Raw genomic sequence first — 20781 nt, forward strand, 5'->3', positions numbered from 1 at the left:
TGACTGTCACTGTCTGTACTGTCCAGTAGAGAAATGTGGTTAGAAGTGAAGTGTGGGTCCCGCCTATGTCAGTGATCAGAGTGGGGTGGCCCAGTGCAGAGTGGGGGGGGGAGAAGTTCTGTCATTACCTGGTGACAGCTCCCCCTCGCTGAGGTCCCTGGAGTCCGTGTCCATCGTTGGGAGTCCGGCTGCTCCCTTGGCTCACTCCCCGGCTGCTCTCTGCTGGTGACACCTCTGAGCTCCACCGCCTCTGACTTCAGGCTCCGTGTGAGCTGTGCGGATCCGCATCTCCGAAGTTTCCTAGCAATCCAGACAAGGGAGCAAGCTTAGACCAATAAAAATGCAGAGTTCGTCCCGTCCCCGCCCAGGTAATGCAGAGATTACCTTCCGCTGCACAGCACATGAAGGGAGGAGGTTGGTGGAGCCATTCTGGAATAGGTGCAGAGGAGGACGAGGAAGATCCTCCTCCACTCTGCATTCTGGGTCCTCTCCTCCGGACGTCACTGGTTGTTAGACGTCAGTCGGCTGGCCATCCTAGCAACCAGTGTAGCTCAGACTTAAGCGCCCGTACCCGCCTGACAGGGAAGTGAAGGGCTCACTTCGTTACAGCTCATACACACTTCACCTGCCCTGCGTCCCCCTTCTGCGGCCATTAATTTCTATTACGTCCTCCGACAGTCGCCGCCCACTCATACAGTCTTCACCAATGGGTATTGACCTTTGCTCCGCAGGAGTAGCTAGGCACAAGACTTGTTAGTAACAAAGGCTTTTAGCATAGACACACCCCTAGGGGCTGTCCCACTAGTCAATACCTCCCTGCACCAGCATTCCCAACTCAGTTTGATTTTGCCTAGCTCAGGAGTAGTCAGGCTTTCCTGTGCTGGGGCTTCAGTCTCAGCCTTCTACCCTTTTTTTTGATTTTATTTTAAAGTGGTTTTCTTTGCTTTACTAGCTGTTATTTTACCAGCTCTTAGATAGGGATCTTCGGATGAAGAAACATCATGCGGAGCTGGGTATCGGACTGGCCACCCTGGGTCTCCAGGGCTGAGGGTCAGATGGATCCCCAGCCTGCCATCGAGCTTTCGGCTATGGTTCGCCCTGGCGCTATGAATGACCCATCCCTGCTCGCTGCAGGGATGCAGCCTGTGAGGTGGCTATCTCACTGGACGCCTTCTGCGGTTGTGTGCTGCGGTGTCCTGCGTCCCGGCTATGGCACTCCCTGTCATATGAGGACAGCGGTTTGTCGTTTGTGACGGCTCCCCACGCCATCCGGTACGGTAAGCACCTTTCTATGTGGGGACCTCTGTCTGGGGTGTCAGTCTATGGCTGTGTGTTCCCCTCATGTCTGTGTATGCGGGCTCCCTGATGTGATCCCTGTGTGGGTAACAGTTTTTATTCACTGCTATGTGGTGGGGACCCCCCTCTCTCTCTCTCTCCTGTGTCACCTTAGGTGCTGTGAGTGCAGACATGTGTATGCGGCGACCGCTACGGCTGAGCGCCGCGCGGTCCGCCATTTTTGGTTACTATGGGCTAATGTGGCTTCTCCCTGAGCCTTGTACAGGGTTGCAGTGCGGTGTGCTTTTGGCGCCAATCGGCACCATCTTGCGTGTGGCATGCTCGCTCGATCCGAGCACATGTCGGCGGACATTTTCTTGTAGCCTCCATTCACTCCTGCCGGGCAGCCATTTTCCCTGAGCCCATTGCATTATAAAGTTCAGCCTTCCTTGCCTTGCTTCCTCTTCTCTGGTACAGCGATCGGTGGCAACAGTCTGCGGGCTCTGCAGGTGTTCCCTCCATGCTTTTCGGTGCTATCCTTCCTAACTCAGTGGTTTTCTGTCCCTGTGGGGATCGGTGCATACTGTGAGTATTGCGGTGGGCTGCGCTTGCCGCGGCTTTTAAAGGGCCAGTGCCTTTTTTCCCATATCTTGTTTGGCATGGATTCCCAGGATAGCAAGTTCCCCCCCCAGCCCTGGTGGGGGGACCCCGGGTTTGCTGCACCCCCCGCGGGGTCTGATTGGCCGCTGTAGTGGCATCTTTGGTGTCGCAGGTGCTGATGGCTGAACGTTCTGCAAAAAAGAGGGCCAGGTTATCTATCTCCTCTGATTTAGATGGTGATGTGGCTGCTGTGGCTGGCGTGCCCTTTTCAGGGTCTCGCTCATCTCTGGACCTTTTGGGGTCTGAAGGGGAGGCAGAGGTTGAAGGGGTTGATTCTTCTCCCCCAGGCTCGCCTGAAGAGCTTGCACTCATGGATGAGCTGATCTCTTCTATCAAAGACACGCTGCACCTGGAGGATGAGCCCACTCCTCCGGCTATGGTGTACTCCTTTGGGACACATAGGACCCGCACGTCGGCGCAGGTTTTCCCCTGCCCTGCTGAATTCATCACACTGTGAATGAGCAATGGCGCAGTTTAAAGAAGCCCTTTACAGTGCCCAGTCGGTTTAAACTGCTTTATCCTTTTGCGCCCTCCACTGAGGAGCGCTGGTGCGTGGTGCCCCAGGTGGATCACGCTGTGGCCGTATTGAACAAGGCTATCCTGGTTCCCACTGAAGATACCCCGGTTTTCCGGGATCCTACGGACAGGAGGTTGGAGTCTCTTGCCCGCTACGCGTATATGGTGGCGGGCTCTATGCTCAAACCTATTTTCGCTTCTGTCAAGGTGGCTCAGGCGGTGGCAGACTGGACTAAGGTGCTCAGACGCACCCTCGTGTCTGATTCTGCCCCACCGACTTCGCTGGAAATGGTGGACCAGATTCATCAGGGGGTCATGTATTTGTGCGATGCGGCCTTGAATGAGGCCCCTTTAGCTGCACGCCTGTCTAGTGTCGCGGTGCTTAACCGTCGACTGATCTGGCTGAAGAGTTGGTCAGCTGACCAATCGTCTTGCAAAACGGTGGCTGATTTTCCCTATGCTGGGTATCGCCCTTTTGGCCAGGTTTTGGATGCTCTGGTGAATGGAGTCACTGGGGGCAAGAGCACTCTGTTGCCCCAGAATCCGAAGAACAAGTCCTTTCGCGGCAAGCGGGGTCCCGCTTTTAAGCCCTCTCAGGGGTCCTTTCGGGCCTTTAAGTTGCTATCCAAGGGCAAGCCCTTCAAAGGCCAAGGTGGAGGAAATCGTTCGATCGGGTTACAAGATTGAAATCCTTTCTCGGCCGGCGGGCAGATTTTTTCCCTCAAATCTTCAGCTGACTCCAGGATCTGCATCAAGCGGTGCAGGATCTTCTGGCCCAGGGGGTGGTGGTTCCGGTGCCTCACCGGGACAGGTTTCGGGGGTTTTACTCCAATCTGTTCACTGTGCCCAGACAGTAGGGCAAGGTACGTCCGATCCAGGACTTAAAAGCTCTGAACCGCTTTGTGCGTGTTCGGAAGTTTCGCATGGAATCCCTGCGCTCAGTGGTGGCTGCCCTGAGCCCGGGAGAATTCATGGCCTCCCATCGACTTGAAGGATGCGTACCTACACATCCCCATTTTCGAAGGTCACCAGAGGTACCTTCGGTTCGCCATTGCGGAGGACCATTATCAGTTTGTGGCGTTACCTTTCGGTCTCGCTTCGGCTCCACGGGTTTTTACCAACGTGCTGGCGCCTGTTCTGGGCCTGTTAAGAGCCCAGGGCATTGCGGTCTTGGGATATCTGGACGATCTCCTGTTAAGATCGAGTGCAGTCAGAGCCTGCTGAGCGACCTGTCCACTACGGTACAGACGTTATCAATGTTCCGAAGTCGACGCTGTCCCCTTCGGTTCGCCTTCCCTACCTGGGAATGGTTCTGGACTCTGCTCAAGCAATGGTCTTCCTGCCGGAGGACAAGCTCCGGACGCTTCAAGACGAGGTCAGGTCCCTCTGGGACAACCGATCCTCGTCATTTAGGACCTGTATGCGGTGCCTGGGGTTAATGGTCTCGGCTTTCGAGGCGATCCCCTTCGCTCAGTTTCACACGCGGTCTCTCCAAGCGGAGATCCTTGCCAAGTGGGACAGGCGGCCTCAGTCTTTGGATCTATGGGTCTCGTTGAGACGCCGAACCAGAAGGGATCTTCTGTGGTGGCTCCAGTCCCCGGCGGTGTCGGGGGGCAAGTCTTTTCGTCCGTTGCTATGGACGGTGGTCACCACGGATGCCAGTCTGTCGGGCTGGGGTGGTGTTCTTGGCAACCTGTCTGCCCAGGGAACTTGGTCGGAGGGGGAATCCTCCCTTCCGATCAACATCCTGGAATTGAGAGCGATAATGCTTTGCCTTCTCCAGCGGTCGGTACGACTTCAGGGCCGTCCGGTTCGGGTACAGATGGACAATGCCACCACGGTGGCTTACATCAACCACCAAGGGGGCACCAGGAGTGCCCGAGCGGCCCGGGAAGTGACCGACATTCTGTCTTGGGACGAGACTCGCGTCCCGGCGATAACGGCAGTTCACATCCCGGGGGTGGAGAACTGGCAGGCCGATTATCTGAGCCGCCAGACCCTGGACCAGGGGGAATGGTCCCGGAAGTCTTCCAGATGCTGTGCGCGAGCTGGGGATCCCCAGATGTGGATCTGTTCGCATCTCGGCTAAACAACAAGGTGGAAAGGTTCGTGGCAAGGACGAGCGATCCTCGGGCGGACGCCCCGGACGCGTTAGTGGCGCCTTGGCATCAGTATTGTCTGATGTATGTCTTTCCTCCAATTCAGTTGCTGTCCAGGCTCCTTCGCAGGTTGGCCTCGGAACCGCACGCGGTGATTCTGGTGGCACCGGACTGGCCTTGCCGGTCTTGGTACGCGGACATCGTTCATCTGGCAGTCGTGCCTCCGTGGCGCCTGCCACTGCGGGAAGACCTTCTGTCTCAAGGACCGATCTTCCATCCTGCTTTACAGTCGCTGGCTTTAACGGCCGGGCTGTTGAAAGCCAGGTCCTGAGGGACAGGGGTCTCTCCCCTGAGGTCATTCCTACTCTAATCAAGGCTAGGAAAGCCTCGTCTGGTAAAATTTATTACCGTACTTGGAAAGCGTACTTTGCCTGGTGTGAGTCCAGGGGGTTCTCCCCTCGCTCATACTCTGTGTCGAGAGTGTTGGCTTTCCTTCAGATGGGTGTGGACCAGCGTTTGGCGCTGGCCACGATGAAAGGCCAAGTTTCTGCACTGGCTGTTCTTTTTCAGCGCCCTGTGGCGTCTCATTCCTTAATCGCACCTTTTGTTCAAGGTGTGCGTCATTTGGCCCCTCCTTGGAGGGAGCCCTTACCTCCGTGGGACTTGAACTTGGTTCTGTCCGTGTTGCAGCGTGCTCCCTTTGAAAACATCAGGGAGATCTCGTTGCCTCTGCTGTCTAAAAAGGTTGCCTTTTTGGTGGCGATCACTTCGGCTCGCAGAGTGTCGGAGCTGGCGGCATTGTCCTGCCGCTCTCCCTACTTGGTGGTTCACAAAAATAAGGTGGTCTTGCGACCTCACCCGTCCTTCCTCCCTAAGGTGGTCTCTGGTTTTCACCTTAATGAGGACATTGTCTTGCCTTCGCTCTGTGCGAAGCCCAAGCATCCTAAGGAGTTTGCCTTGCATTCCTTGGATGTTGTCAGGGCGATCAGGGTTTACCTGTTGTCCACTATATCTTTTCGCAAGTCGGATTCCCTTTGTCCTTCCTGAGGGACCTCGGAAGGGCATGGCGGCGTCTGCAGCGACCAGTGCCAAATGGATCAGACAGACCATTGTACAGGCTTATGCTTTGAAGGAACGGGTTCCGCCCTTCCCTGTTAAGGCACACTCTACTCAGATCTGGGTACGTCTTGGGCCTTCCGGCATCAGGCCTCTGTGGCCCAGGTGTGCAAGGCTGCAACTTGGTCGTCCGTGCACACCTTCTCCATGTTTTATAAGGTGGATGTTCAGGCATCAGCCGATTGCCTCCTTTGGCCGCAAAGTTCTCAGTGCGGCAGTGCTTAGGGACCCTTGTTTATGGGTCCTTGGCTGTTGGGGTGTTCAACCCCTGGGTTACTTGCTTTCCTGGGCTGTTGCTCCTGTTGAGCACATTTCCTGTTGCCCAGATGGTTCTCTTACTGTGTGTAAGGTTCCTTTTCTCTGATGTGGGTACTGCGTTGCCTTTTCTGCGGTTGCGTCTCCCACCCCTCATGTCTACACTGCTTTGGGACATCCCAGAAGACTGTATGAGTGGGCGGCGGCTGTCGGAGGACATAAGAGAAAACTGAATTTTTGTAAAATCTTACTGTAAAATTCCTTTCTCTGAGTCCTCCGACAGTCGCCGCCCCCCGCGGGTCTTATGTACTCTTACTGCTATGCTACCAAACTGAGTTGGGAATGCTGGTGCAGGGAGGTATTGACTAGTGGGACAGCCCCTAGGGGTGTGTCTATGCTAAAAGCCTTTGTTACTAACAAGTCTTGTGCCTAGCTACTCCTGCGGAGCAAAGGTCAACACCCATTGGTGAAGACTGTATGAGTGGGCGGCGACTGTCGGAGGACTCAGAGAAAGGAATTTTACGGTAAGATTTTACAAAAATTCAGTTTTTCTGCATCTTTGACCCCGTTTTTACGGTCATGAAAAACCTGCAAAAGTCGTGGGATTTTGAGATGGCACTTTCCAGGCCTGGAAAAGTGTTGGAAAATTAACTTTACCCAAAAGTCATTGAAATTATTTGTTGCATATACAGAAAAGAGAGAAAGGTGCCACTCAGTGAAGCATGTAAATAATTTTGTTGACACAAATTATAATTAAGAAATTACATGGAGGTGTAAGCGTCTATCATATACATAAATAATATTGCTGCGCCAAGTGAAAAATTATTCAATCAAAGTGTTAATTTATATATATACAGAATAAAATTATATATACTAGTGTAAAAGCAAATCCATGCTAATACCAAGTGCAGTAAAGTGCAAGGCTTTTTAAAAAGTCCCAGTGCTGGTGACCAAATAAATGGTAATATGAAGTCCCAAAAGCTTAGTGAAAAAATGAATAGCCAAAAATCAAAATAAAATTCTCAATCTTCATCTGTAATAAATATTAAGGTGCCACAGTGCTCAACGCTCCACACAGGTGCTCCCGGTGACTAGTGCCAGATTAGGAGCTCACTTTAGGGATAGACTCCAAGGAGTCATACACACATAGAGTTCCTATGGACCAACAGCCTGTTATCTCCTCTCCAAAAATCTTCAGTAAAGCTGCCCTCCGAGTGCGACAGGAATTCGGCAAGAAATAAAGGGGAGAGGGGATCTAGTGCTCTCTGTTTTAAACACTTTCACTTATTTTCAATCAAAAAGGTGAAGATACACTTACATTCCTCAGCACTTCCGCAGTGCAGGCTTGCAGCAGCAGAAAAAAACTAGATGACAGAACCTCCCAAGGACCGACGTACTACGAGTAGGCTCCTCCCCCCGTACGCGTTACGTCAGATGACTTCGTCAGCTGGGTCTGACGAAGTCACCTGACGTAACGCGTACGGGGGTTACATGCTCCACTGAGTGGCGCCTTTCTCTCTTTTCTGCCTGTTTGTGAGACTGTTGCTTCAGCCTAACAAAGAGCTGCCCTCGGTGTAAGCACCACATTTGTGCACCTTATCCATCTTGACTGCCTGAACTGAAGCTTTGTCCCCAAGCAGAAGCGCCCATCAAATCTTTTTCTTTATCCAGTATATTCGACTATAGTTGATAATATTGGTTAAATTACAATAGTTAACTAAATGTTTCATATTCTGCTGTACACTACAAAGCTTGTCATTTATTTTAGTAAAAATATGCTGGGTGTAACGTGGATTTTCTTCTTATTTAACATGTATACATAGACATTTCGTGAAACATTAGGTCCTGAATATTTACTTGAAGTCCTGGAAAAGTCATGGAATTTTAATTGCTAAAAATGTGTATGAACCCTGATATAATCTCTATCTCTAATTTTTTTTTTTTTTTTTTTTTTTTTTTTTTTCTAATCTGACACTTCTGGGTAGGGGGCACAGCAGAAGGCGATCTGTGGGTACACGGTACCCGATGTCCCCTGGCACTTGCTGATCGTTAGGCAGAACAGCGATCTTCCTATGTAAACAAGGCAGATAGCCATTCTGGCAGGAGGGAAGGGATGGAATTTGTCTCTGCAAAGCAGGGAATACATTCAATCTCTTCCCCTAATAAAAGCACCTAACGCAGTATAGTAAAACACTGGTTAGGCGCACAGTTAACACTTTGATCGCCTCAATGTTAACCCCTTCCCAGCCAGTGTCCTATGTTTTGTTTTTGTTTTTTTTTTTATAGCACTGGTCGCTGTATCGATGTCTCTGGTTTCCAAAAAGTGTCCGTGTTAGAATGTCCACCGCTGATCGCAGCCTTTACTAGTTAAAAAAATAAATAAATCCCATAGTTTGTAGGCGCTATAACATCTATTGATTTACGCTTATTGGGATTTTTTTACCAAAAAATAAGTAGCAGAATACATATTGGCCTAAATTGATGAAGAAATTAGATTTTTTTTTTTTTTTTATTAGATTTTTTTTTTTTTTAGAAAGTAAAAAAAATATATATTTATTTTTTTCATAATTGTCGGTCGTCTTTTGTTTATAGTGCAAAAATTAAAATGTAGAGGTGATCAAATACCACAAAAAGAAAGCTCTGTTTGTGGGGGGGGGGGGGAAGACAAATTTTATTTGGGTACAGCGTTGCATGACCGCAACTGCATTGTCAGTTAAAGTAAAGCAGTTCCATATCACAAAGAAATGGCTTGGTCATGAAGGGGAATACAGTGACTTGAAAAAGTATTCATACCCCTTGCAATTTTCCACATTGTCATGTTGCAACCAAAAAATGTATGTATTTTATTGGGATTTTATGTGATCGACTGACACGAAGTGGCTCATAATTACAAAGTGGAATGAAAATGATAAATGGGTTTCAAAATGTTTTACAAATATGTGAAAAGTGGGGCGTGCATTTGATTTCAGTCCTCCTGAGTCAATACTTTGTAGAACCACCTGCAATTGCTGCAATTACAGCTGCAGTTCTTTTTGGGTATGTCTCTACCAGCTTTGCACATCTAGAGACATCTTTGCCCGTTCTTTGCAGAATAGCTCAAGCTCTGTCAGATTGGATGGAGAGCGTCTGTGAGCATCGATTTTTCAAGTCTTGCCACAGATTCTCAATTGGATTTTGGGCTGGTCTTTGACTTTGCCTTTCTAGCACATTAATATGCATTGATCTAAACCATTCCATAGTAGCTCTGGCTGTATGTTTAGGGTGGTTATCCTGCTGGAAGGGGAACCTGCACCCCATTCTCAAGTCTTTTGCAGACTCAAATAGGTTTTCTTCTAAGATTGCCCTGTATTTGGCTCCATCCATCTTCCTATCAACTCTGACCAGCTTGCCTGTCCCCGCTGAAGAAAAGCATCCTCAGTCCCAACATGAAGCCGTCACCCCCATGTTTAATGGTGGGGGTGGTATGTTCAGGGTGATGTGCAGTGTTTAATTTTCTGCCATACGTAGCGTTTTGCTTTTAGGTCAGAAAGTTCAATTTTGGTCTCGTCTGACCAGGACACCTTTTTCCACATGTTCGCTATGTCCCCCACATGACTTCTCGCAAACTGCAAAATTTTTCTTTCAAAAATGGCTTTCTTATTGCCACTCTTCCATAAAGGCCAGATTTGTGGAGTGCACAACTAATAGTTGTCCTGTGGACAGGTTCCCCCACCTGAACTGTGGATCTCTGCAGCTCCTCCAGCGTTACAGTGGGCATCTTGGCTGCTTCTCTGGTTATTGCTCTCCTTACCCAGGCTCTCAGTTTAGGTGGACGGCCATGTCTTGGTAGGTTTGCAGTTGTGTCATACTCTTTCCATTTTTCGGATAAAGGATTGAACAGTGCCCTGTGAGATGTTCAAAGCTTAAGCTATATTTTTATAACCTAACCCTGCTTTAAACTGCTCCACAACTTTTTCCCTGACCTGTTTGGTGTGTTCCTTGGCCTTCATGATGCTGTTTGTTCACTAAGGTTCTCTAACAAAGCTCCTGAGGGCTTAACAGAACAGCTGTTTTTATACTGAGAACTGTACAATTTGTGCCACTTTGTGTTGGTCTATCACATAAAATCCCAATAAACATTTTCATTTTTGGTTGTAACTTGACAAAATGTGAGAATTTCAAGGGGCATGGATCCTTTTTCAAGACACTGTAGATCTTCTGGAGGTCAGGTGGTTATTACAGGGGCCTTTTTTTTGAAAATGGGGGGTGGTAAGAAATTTCTCTATAAAAGATGAATTTGCCCCTAATGACCAAATACTGGACAATAGTGTTAAGATCTAAATTTGTGGTAGCGCTGGTGTCAGACTTGGAACCTCTCATCCCTGAATGCCACTCTGTTGCACAGAAATCATACACTGAAGTGATTTCTAAAATCTGCTGAAGTTTCTTCTGAAACTCGAACGATCCGGCATTCTGCAATGAAAGCAGCATAAGCAGGAAGTATTCTTTTTCCTATACAGGGGCACTATTTATTATGCAGTTTAGTTTTATGATCAGGTTGTGTTGTCATAATATTTGTGTAAAGGTTTTAATAGGACTGTGTTCTATCTTATCATTTTATTCTGTAAGGTTTGATTGTTTCTCCCTCCTTTCTTTAAAGCTGTACTCTAGGTAAAAAGCAGTTAGCCCTGCTGTGTTGCTCCCCCGGCACTGCAAGAGTTAGAGTGGAAGAAAAGCTTAACTGTTCTTAAAAAATATTCTCCTACCTATCCCGCCTAATGTGTAAAAAAGATGAATGTACTTGACCTATTTTTTATTTGGGCCGGTCATGTGATCCTTTAGCTCCGGCTCCCCTGTGTCAGTGAGCAGCTGCTGCAGGGGGGAGGAGGGAGCACTGACAACGGCCTGGCAATGGGAGCCCCTGGGTTACATCACAGAGCTCATTGAATTAACAGCTATTATCAAGCACTCCCCTATGCAGAGCTGCAGGATCACTTAACCTGAGCGGGTTGAAAGTAGGTAAGTACACAGATCTTTTTTTTTTTCTTACAAGTTAGACGGCATAGGTCCAATAGCTACAGGTGGGGTTTTCATTCACTTTTTTGATCTAGTGGGAACAGCAACTTTACTTACCTTATCCCTACTACCCCAGCAGCTGGCATTATACTCTTTTTCTCTGTTGCTTTGTGTTGTTGGCACTCCCTCGGCATCCACTTACAGTGCAGGACTGCTGGCTCTGCATTGTACGTGATGACGTCTCAATGCCCACAACCGATGGAGCAACAAAGAGAAGCAAATTCAGAGAACCAATCATGCAGCTGTGGGGATTCCTGCCAGGGATAAGATAAGTAAAACTGTTTGTTACCCTTATATCAAAAAATGAGTCCCACTACCAACGGTAACTTTTTGATTGTACCTGGAAATCAGCTTTAAGGTGTATCTAGATCTTTGGGAATATTTTATATTGTACTAACATTATAACCTTTATTTATTTTCAGACATGGAATTGAAAAAATTGATAACTGCCACAGATACCCAATACTCTGGTTGTCTGCTCCAGGCTTTAAATGACCAGCGGCTGCAGGGCTTGTACTGCGATGTTACAGTTATTGTAGAAGATCGCAAATTTAGAGCTCACAAGAACATTCTTTCTGCGTGCAGTACTTATTTCCACCAACTCTTCACTGTTGCTGGGCAAGTTGTGGAGCTTAATTTTATCAGAGCTGAAATATTTGCGGAAATACTTAACTATATTTACAGCGCCAAAATTGTACGTGTTAAAAGCGACATGTTGGAAGAGTTGATAAAGTCTGGAAAATTGCTAGGTGTTCCCTTTATAGCAGAACTTGGAATCCCTCTGTCACAAGTGAAAAGTATATCTGGTGGCGTTAAAGACAGTAATGCAGACCAGTCAAAGACTGATGAAAAAACACAGGAGTCAACAAAAAACACAACTAGTGCAACACTGACCAAAGCTCTTGGAGTTTCTGTATTGCCAATGCTTACAGAAACATTTACTTTATCAACAAATTCCGATGTTGAGTCAAATGATGATGATTCTGATGATGATGTGATCTTTTGCTCTGAGACTTTTGCACCCCCCAAAAAAGGTGCCCCAGAGAAAAAGGAACCTGTGACACCCCCAATTACTGCTACTAGTGAACAAGCACCTGATGTAAAACCTACTCCAGAACCTGTCCAGCAACAGGTTACCCAAGATATTAAACCTGTAACCCAACCTCCCCCAAAACCAGCAGCTCCTGTTCCAAAAGTTACAACACCTGTTGCTCCTTCGGATACAAATTTAAATCCACCAACCCCAAATCCACCTTCCACTAGCAATACTACGACACCTCCTCAAAATTCTGGCACAGCTGTTGCACCAGTCCAGTCTCCTTCCAATGCCCATTCTTCTTCAGCTGTACCTTTACCAGTCGAGAAGCCAGTTATAGCTAACCAAAACTTACCAAAACTGCAACCAGTTGGTGTTGTTCATCCCAAATCAGAGCTGATCTTGGATTCAGATTGTATTTCATCTCCTCCTCCTTCTTCCGTCATATCTGTAGGCCAGCCAACAATTACGCACAAAAATATTTCCTTTGATGGGGTGCAAAAGAAACAGGTGGTTACCGTCAGCCCTGGATCTTCATCAAAGCCTGGAGAATTCAAAATTAAAATTGCAGATGTTGTTTCTGGGAGCAGTAAAGATTCTTCTGAACCTCGGAGAATAATGGATGGTAAGAAGATCATAACATTAGACACAGCTTCTGAGATTGAGGGCCTTTCAACAGGTTGCAAAGTTTATGCAAATATTGGTGAAGATACATATGACATTGTGATTCCCATTAAAGATGACCCCGAAGAAGGTTTATCTAATCTGGATGACGATGGCTCACCTGACCGTAAAAAAATGAAACTGAAACATGAAGATCATTATGAGCTTATCGTGGATGGGCGAGTCTATTATATTTGCATTGTGTGCAAGAGATCATATGTTTGTCTTACTAGTTTGCGAAGACATTTTAACGTTCATTCGTGGGAAAAAAAGTACCCCTGTCGCTACTGTGAGAGAGTCTTTCCACTTGCGGAATACCGTACAAAGCATGAAATACACCACACCGGCGAGAGAAGATATCAATGTTTGACTTGCGGCGGTTCTTTTATAAACTACCAGGTTATGGCATCACACATAAGATCGGTTCATAGTTTGGACCCTGCTGGAGATGCAAAGCTTTACCGTTTGAATCCATGTAAGACATTACAGATAAGGCAGTATGCATACGTAAGTGATAATAAAAATAATGTACCCGTCATCAGTGATGGTGGAATTGTGTATAACATTGACCCAGATAAGTCACAACCGGATTCTGAAGAGAACCACTCTAGCAATGGGCCAAAGCCTGTGAACTGGGATGATATATTCCTTCAGCAGTCTAACCAGAGCATGTTTAAACCAACTACTTCTGAAGGCAGCACTGAATTTGAATTTGTTATACCGGAATCTTATTAAACCTTACAGAAGTTAGAATTCAAATTGATAGGATCCTACATGACTTTTAGATACATCACAAGTAATGATTAGTTTCTGATTCAACTATAAAGATGCATTGTTTTCAGTTTTCATTGCATTACAACCTGTATGTGAGGGCATCTTACTTGAACATCCAGTAAAGCAGGAAATGGCAAGAAGCCTTGCCGTAGTTTTCCAGTTATTCCTATATATGTAAAAGCAACAAAAACTATTCATGTATCTATTACATTGATGTCGTGTTGCATTTTGGCCATTGAGGCATTTCCAGTACGTATAGAATTACAGACAGTTTAGACAATTGGTTATGAATACTGTACGTATGTTTGCACTTTAAAAGTTCATCCAGTTGGCAATTTGGTGTGATTTTTAGCAATCCTGTACAATAACATTTTTCTGTTTAGCTAGGAAAAATAATGGTTTTTGGCAGACCACTGAGGGTTCAAAATCAGAAGTTTTACATTCTAATACTTATTGATCTTTTCATAGTAGCTAAATAATTGTAACTTTTTTGTCTCGCTGCATAACTCTCTGCAAATCTAGGTATTTCTCTGACTCCGCTAATAAAGTTCCAGTGAGCTTGAGATACATCTTGAAATATATATTCCTAATTACATACACAAATACATATGTCAGTGGTTTAAGCGCTTATCTGAACTGAATGCGCTTAATATTAGATTCTGCTCTTGGGAGAAAACTCCTTCCACATTCTATCAATAACAATACTTTAGACTGCCTGGTTTCGTCTAACAGTTTGTAACAAGTTGCATTATGAAACCTGACAGTTGTAAGCAAAATTAAAAATGTATATCTACTTTTGTTGAGGTAGGAAATTTTGATGCACCACTTCAGAATTTTATCAGCAGAAAAACAAAAATGAAAGCTGGGGTTTTAGTGACTTTAGTGGAAAATGCACAAAAATTTTAATTGTTTCCCTAAAATTTTAGAAGTGTCTTCACTGGCCTTCTGTTCTAGATCAATTTTGGAAATATTTAAAGTGGTTCGTAAAGGCAGAAGGTTTTTTTATCTTATTGCATTCTATGCATTAAGATAAAAAGCCTTTTGTGTGCAGCAGCCCCCCTAATATTCACCTGAGGTCCATCTAGATTCAGCAATGTTGCAGGAGTTTATCAGCTGCCCAGGACTCTCCTCATTGGCTGAGAGAGCAGCACTGTGCCATTGGCTCCCGCTGCTGTCAGTCAGCCAATGAGGAGAAAGGGGGCCGGACAATGTCAAAGTACACACGAAGCATTGGCTCAGGTGCCCCCATAGCAAGCTGCTTGCTGTGGGGGCACTCAACATGAGGGGGGGGGGGGCAGAAGCACCAAAAAGGGACCAGAGAAAGTGGAGGATCCAGGCTGCTCTGTGTAAAACCACTACACAGAGCAGGTAAGTATAACCTGTTTGGTATTTTTAACAAATAAAAAAGACTTTAGTATCGCTTTAACCTTTATTTCTCTCAAGAAATGTCTGGTCAATTACATCCATAAAAATACTGGGTAGGCATCACATTGCTGCATAGTTTGCGGTTTGTTTATTTTATTTACTTATACCATGAGGTTGTTTTTTTTTTCCCATTCAGCGCCACAGTGGGGACATTTTATATAGCTTATTGGGCAGTGTTTGTACTTGAAGGAAAATTAAAAAAAAAAACAATTAGTCATTTACTGGAAGTGACTTTTCATGGCGCACATGTTTGAAAGGACAGTGATTCACCACCAGTAAATGTTTAGTGAAAGTCATATTCACTACTTTTATAAATATGTCCCTTTGTGTATCTTTGTCCAAGGTGCATATTTCTAATGTATGATTGCACTCAAGACAAATATGTAAATTTTAGCAAAGTGCAAAAATACCTGGTTTCCATCATATGGTTATATAACTGCGCCCCGCTGTAATTTAGCAAGCTCCCATTGTTATGATCCTCTTTTGCTTAATGCTGTTGCAGTTGTTTAGAGACAGTGCTATGCATTTAAAAAGGTGATAAAACAGTAAGTATCAAAACCACTGTAGCAAAAACTCTACTTTGTATGTAAATTTAAACCAGTGACTCCTTCCAATCTTTTCTCGTCCTTACATAAACTGAGGTTGAAATAACTTTATAAATGGTGGATTCAGGTTCTTTAAGTCATTTAAAGCGAACCATTAAGTGCTTACCAGTCTTAAAATTAGTGACTGTAGCCTGAATTCTGGAAAATGGCAGGGCCACATTTCATGTAACTAATTTTATTGTCAACTCTGTTGCAAGATGCCTTTTCATATCGGACCAATTCCTATCTAAGCTTGGTGGTTCTTAATAAGTGTTAAACTTTTTTTTTCACTGGAATACAAAGACCTAAATTATTTTTATATATATATATTTTTTTTATGTAGACATGGGATACAGGTTCTTTGTGCTGGGTTCCCATTACGGTTTAGTTCTTGGTAGAATTGTTTTTTTGTTTTTATTTTTGTTTTTCTCTCATTAGTTCCCCCTTTCCCCCATTTTGCACTGGCTAGACCTTTGACTCCCCAGTCTTGATGCTTTTTTTTTTTTTTAAATAGTCCAGCATTCCTTTTTAAAGAGGTTGGTTTAAATGATCATTAAAAATGTTCACTAAATACTGGTGACGTTGATGGCTTAGTTAAAAGTAGGTTGATTAAATTGGCCTTTAAAACACTTGAAAAAAGAAAATGTTAAAATGTAAGTTTATACTTTTGTGTGTGTGTGTGTGTGTGTGGTAGAGCCATTGTACAAAGGTTAGGGACAGTTGTCAATATAAGAGTATAAGTTAAAATAAAGAATGGGGGCTCTTTAAATTCCTCTCTTCAAAATCTAAAGATCAGGGTAAGGGTCGGCAAGTTTTTTAAGATATGGAAGTAAAATTTTACTTTCAACACTATAACGTTTGAGAGGTTTTATACTAAACTCCAGTTAAGCATTATGGGGGGGAGTTTACTAAAACTGGAGCAGAGCAGCTGTGCATATTACCCAATCCGCTTCTAACTTCAGCTTGTTCAATTTAAAGTGATGCTAAATTCTATTTTTTATTTTCCAAACATAATCCATACACATCCACTACGTAACAGCCCTGTAATCTGTTTTTCATGAAGTTGTATCTTACTGTGTTTTTTCTGCCTCCTTGGAACATACTTTGTGAACTCCTGACCCTCTTCTTTGTTTTTCCCCCCTTGTTTGGAACGAGCAGTGCATGTTCGTTGCTATCACCTGCACTGCTCTATACACACACTACACATCCCATACTCCCTAGTTCATCACAGGAGCAAGCAAGACAGGGAGGCTATGTTCCTTCAAGAAGTGGGACAATGGTGAGCAAATGTCACCACCCTCTAATGGGTAGTCAGATTACTGCAGTAAAAACAAAGAGATTTGGAAGAGGCTGAGAACATTGGAAGGTACTTTGTTCAAGTTAAAAATGCATATTTGAATAGACCTTTTTCTTTTCAGTCCAGAGGTTAGTGTCCCTTTTAATCTTTGAAAATGAAAGCTAGAAGCTGTTTGGTTGCCATGCACAGCTGCTCCAGTCTTAGTAAATTACCCTGTGTTTTTAGTATTCCTTAGATTTCAATAAAAATATTGTATACATATCCTAAAAGATATTAGACTATGTCCCTTTAGTTATCGTGCTGTTGGCAATTTTAATAAACCGAAATGCTGTATTTGTACATGAGCAGACCTTGTGTGTTTCGGTAGTAGTGGTTACTAGTTTGTAGTTATTGGAGAGCTGCTGACGGTGTTTTTGAACAGTCACTGACTTAATAGAGGCCACATTACAGTCTTTCATAAGACACTTTAACAGCTTGATTTGTGTGACCAAAAATCTAGCTGCTAAATCTTCTAGGTCTTCACAGGTTTGCTTTCGTAAATCGGAAACCTGCCGGTTTTGTCTCTAAGCCAAGTATATCTACAACTACTATGTTACAAGGAGACTGTGAAGTTTTAATGGTTTCTTGGTCTAGAGTGCATCCATAATTTGGAATCAACTATTTAAACAAAAAATCATTTTACTTTCACCCCATTGAGCGTGTAGGCAACAGAAACCCTAACGGACCTAAAGGCCAGGTTCAGCTTTTCCAGAAAATACCCCTATGCAGTTAAGGGGCACAGTATTTTAATTTCATCTTCTGGGGTGCTTTGGCTACATAGGCTTTTTTCTGGAAAAGCTGATCTTAAAGTATGAACTTTAAGTATGAACTTTAAATCAATATGAATTGTGTATTATAAAGTGTCACCACCAATTGCAATTTAAAAGCTGAAATGTATACTGGAAAAACAACCTACCTGCTCCTATTGTTTATCTGTTGTGCACTATTTCACCCCAAAACTTTTTGCTGGCTCTTTGGTTTTCTAGAAACCCTTTCTTTTACTCACATTTGCTATGCAGTAAAGAAATTCCCAGACTCTCTCACACTGTAGGCTTCTTGCAGTTTCGTATACAGAAATGCTCGTCCTAAGAATGTCCAAACTGCCACCAATCTGCTTTAAATCTGCCCTGCAAGTCAGAATGAAGTGGGTAATACAAGAAACAAGGAGTTGGGGGGAGTTACACAGCATATTAAAGGAGTAAACTCCCATTGAGCTCTGAGTGGGCTGGCAGCAAGGTTTTAAAGTGTGCTACTGAACAACGATTCTGAGTTTAGCACCACTGTAGTATTAGTTTGATAGGATAAAGAAGTTACAGCTGGGGTCTTTTTTTGCCTAGAATTGCTTTTTACGTTCATTTCCTCATAAAACTAATCACGATCTCTATAGTACTGGTCTGACTTTGACACAGGGAATTCTGTTACGGTTACGGTTTGCATTTAAAACAGAACTGAAGGCTGAACTTTTTTTTTTTTAATCTTGGAATAGAGTAAGTGAGGCTTATAACCTCCCTTTTTTTTTTTTTTTTGCCCTCTGTGTCCTATTAGGTAGACTGAGAAGGTAGACTGAGGTAAGTGAGAAGAAATCCTTGGTGATCGCTAGGATCAACAGAACTAGTATCCTCTTTGAATGATTTCCCCTCTGTTCCTGTTTGGGTGAGCACTTTAGGTTCCAAGTCACCAGAACACACAGAGAGGCAAAATCTCTCTGACAGGGACACGGACAGCAGTAAACACCTGACAGTTGTTCAGTTCCTTCTCCACTCTGTCTAAAATTGAAATATATTTTTGCCTTAGTGGTTCTAAAGCCTCAAGGTTTTTCACCTAAATGCATTAAGGTGAAAAGGCTTATGTGCTGTAGCTCCCCCCAGACCCCCCACCCTTTTTTTTTTTTTTTTTTTTTCTTGCCTGGGCCCGATCAGATCCAGCGATGTGCACGAGTGCAGCGGCTGGAGCCGCTCTCTCCTCATTGGACAGATTGATAGCAGCAGGAGCCATTGGCTCTCTGCTGTCAATCAAATCTAGTGACACGGAGGCTGGGCAAACACCTACTGTCTATCATTGGGGGCGGCAGCGAGACTCTGTAGCGAGCATGCACGGGTGCCCCCAGGAAAAGCGGCTTTCCATTGGTGCACCTGATGAAGAAGAGGGGCCTCGAGCTCCGGCGGGGGACCCCAGAAGAGGATCGGGGCTAATCTGTGCAGAATGCTTGCACAACTCATGCAAACAATAAGCAGATCCAGAAATACAAGTAACCCTGCCTCCAGAACCATCCCTATTGGTCCTTTTGATGTTCTGGGACCAACTCTGTTTTTAAGATGAGAGAGCGGCAGTACCAGCAGGAAGTAAGCAAGGATTATATACAAGTAATATGTTTTTTAGTATATGCTCAGTTTAAGTTGTCCAAATATGAGATGGGTAACAATAAGGTCTGTTTTTGAATAAGGCCAGTAAACAGGTTGTTGATCCTTAGTGGTGTAGGGATGTTTTGGCATATGAAAAATGATGTAGGCAGTTCCACATTTATGCAGCACATACTACCCAAAGAGGGAAACAGTCTCTGGAAGAATTACTTACACGGTCATCATGAATGCTTTTAGTTTTAACTCATGAGCTGGTGATGAAACCTAAGAGCATGATATTAGATAATGAAAACTCTTCCTGCAGTATTTATTTTGATTATTGAATGTTCATTATTTATATGTTAAAAATACTGCTATTCACTGTCTAAACAATAATGATGCTCAATTGCAAGTGAATCATACAGAAGTCTGTTAACCATTGTACAATTGATCCCTACTTTCTAGTTAACTTTGCCAGGGGCCTAACACATTGAAAAAAATTCAGTCTTGGTACAACGCTTTTCAGCATAGCATTCCAATATGCTTGTTATGTATAGAGAAATAAAATGGTGTCATGGTGCCTGGTTGCTCATCATATAGTCACTGGTTACCCTGGAATGCAAATAACAGCTATGTGTGTCTAAAAAATAGGGTTGTACATCTTTTTGTCCTTTTTATTCTGAAATGTTTTATTTGTACCAATAATGTTGTGTATATATTATCTCTGTACAGCTTTTTCTTAACTTTTTTTTTTCTTTTAATGTTGTGTGCTTTTCACTAACCTTTACTTGGGCCTATAGACTTTAGAGCTTTCTATGGCAAAATAAACAATTTTTTTTCAATCTGAGATGTGTAGTATTTCATTTATATTGCAGAATTGTAGAGCACATTTTTATTGAATAATTACAGTGCATCTGGAAAGTATTCCCAGCTCTTCACTTTTTTCACATTTTGTTATGTTACAGCCTTATTCCAAAACTGATTCAATTCATTATTTTCCACAAAATTCTACAAACAATACCCCATAATGACAATGTGAAAATTTTTTGTTTGAAATCTTTGCAAATTTAAAAAACAAATTCACATATACAGTAGTATTTACAGCCTTTGCTCAATACTTTGTTGAAACTCTGGCACCAATTACAGCCTCAAGTCTTTTTGGGGTATGACGCTACAAGCTTGGAACACCTGTTTTTGGGCAGTTTCTCCCTTTCTTCTTTGCAGGACCTCTTAAGCTCCATCAGGTTGGATGGGGAGTGTCTCATTAGAGTTGTCTCGTAGCCACTCCTTTGTTATCTTGGCTGTGTGCTTAGGGTCATTGTCCTGTTGGAAGATGAACTTTCACCCCAGTCTGAGGTCCAGAGCACTCTGGAGGAGGTTTTCATCAAGGATATCTCTGTACATTGCTGCATTCATCTTCCCCTCGATCTTGACTAGTCTCCCAGTTTCTGCCACTGAAAACATCCCCACAACATGACTGTAGGGATGGCAATGGGAAGGTGATGAGCGGTGCCTGGTTTCCTCCAGACATAACATTTGCCATTCAGGCCAAAGAGGTTCAACCTTTGTTTCATCAGACCAGAGAACTTTTGTTTCTCATGGTCTGAGTCCTTCAGGTGCCTTTATGGTAAACTCTAGGCGAGCTGTC

The 20781-nt window shown here is 44.3% G+C and overlaps 1 protein-coding gene across 1 annotated transcript in view; it reads left to right on the top strand.

The window, feature by feature from the left end:
* Window positions 1-14161, top strand: part of ZBTB33 (zinc finger and BTB domain containing 33) — a 32079-nt gene extending 17918 nt beyond the window's left edge. The window contains exon 2 of the mRNA XM_082262928.1: window positions 11399-14161. Coding sequence (XP_082119054.1) covers window positions 11401-13410 — 2010 coding nt within the window. The 5' untranslated portion in view covers window positions 11399-11400 and the 3' untranslated portion in view covers window positions 13411-14161. The remainder of the gene's footprint in view (window positions 1-11398) is intronic.
* The last annotated feature ends 6620 nt before the right edge of the window (window positions 14162-20781 follow it).

Source organism: Pelophylax lessonae, assembly GCF_965119305.1.
Source record: "Pelophylax lessonae genome assembly, chromosome: 7".
NCBI classification, from domain to species: Eukaryota; Metazoa; Chordata; class Amphibia; order Anura; family Ranidae; genus Pelophylax; species Pelophylax lessonae.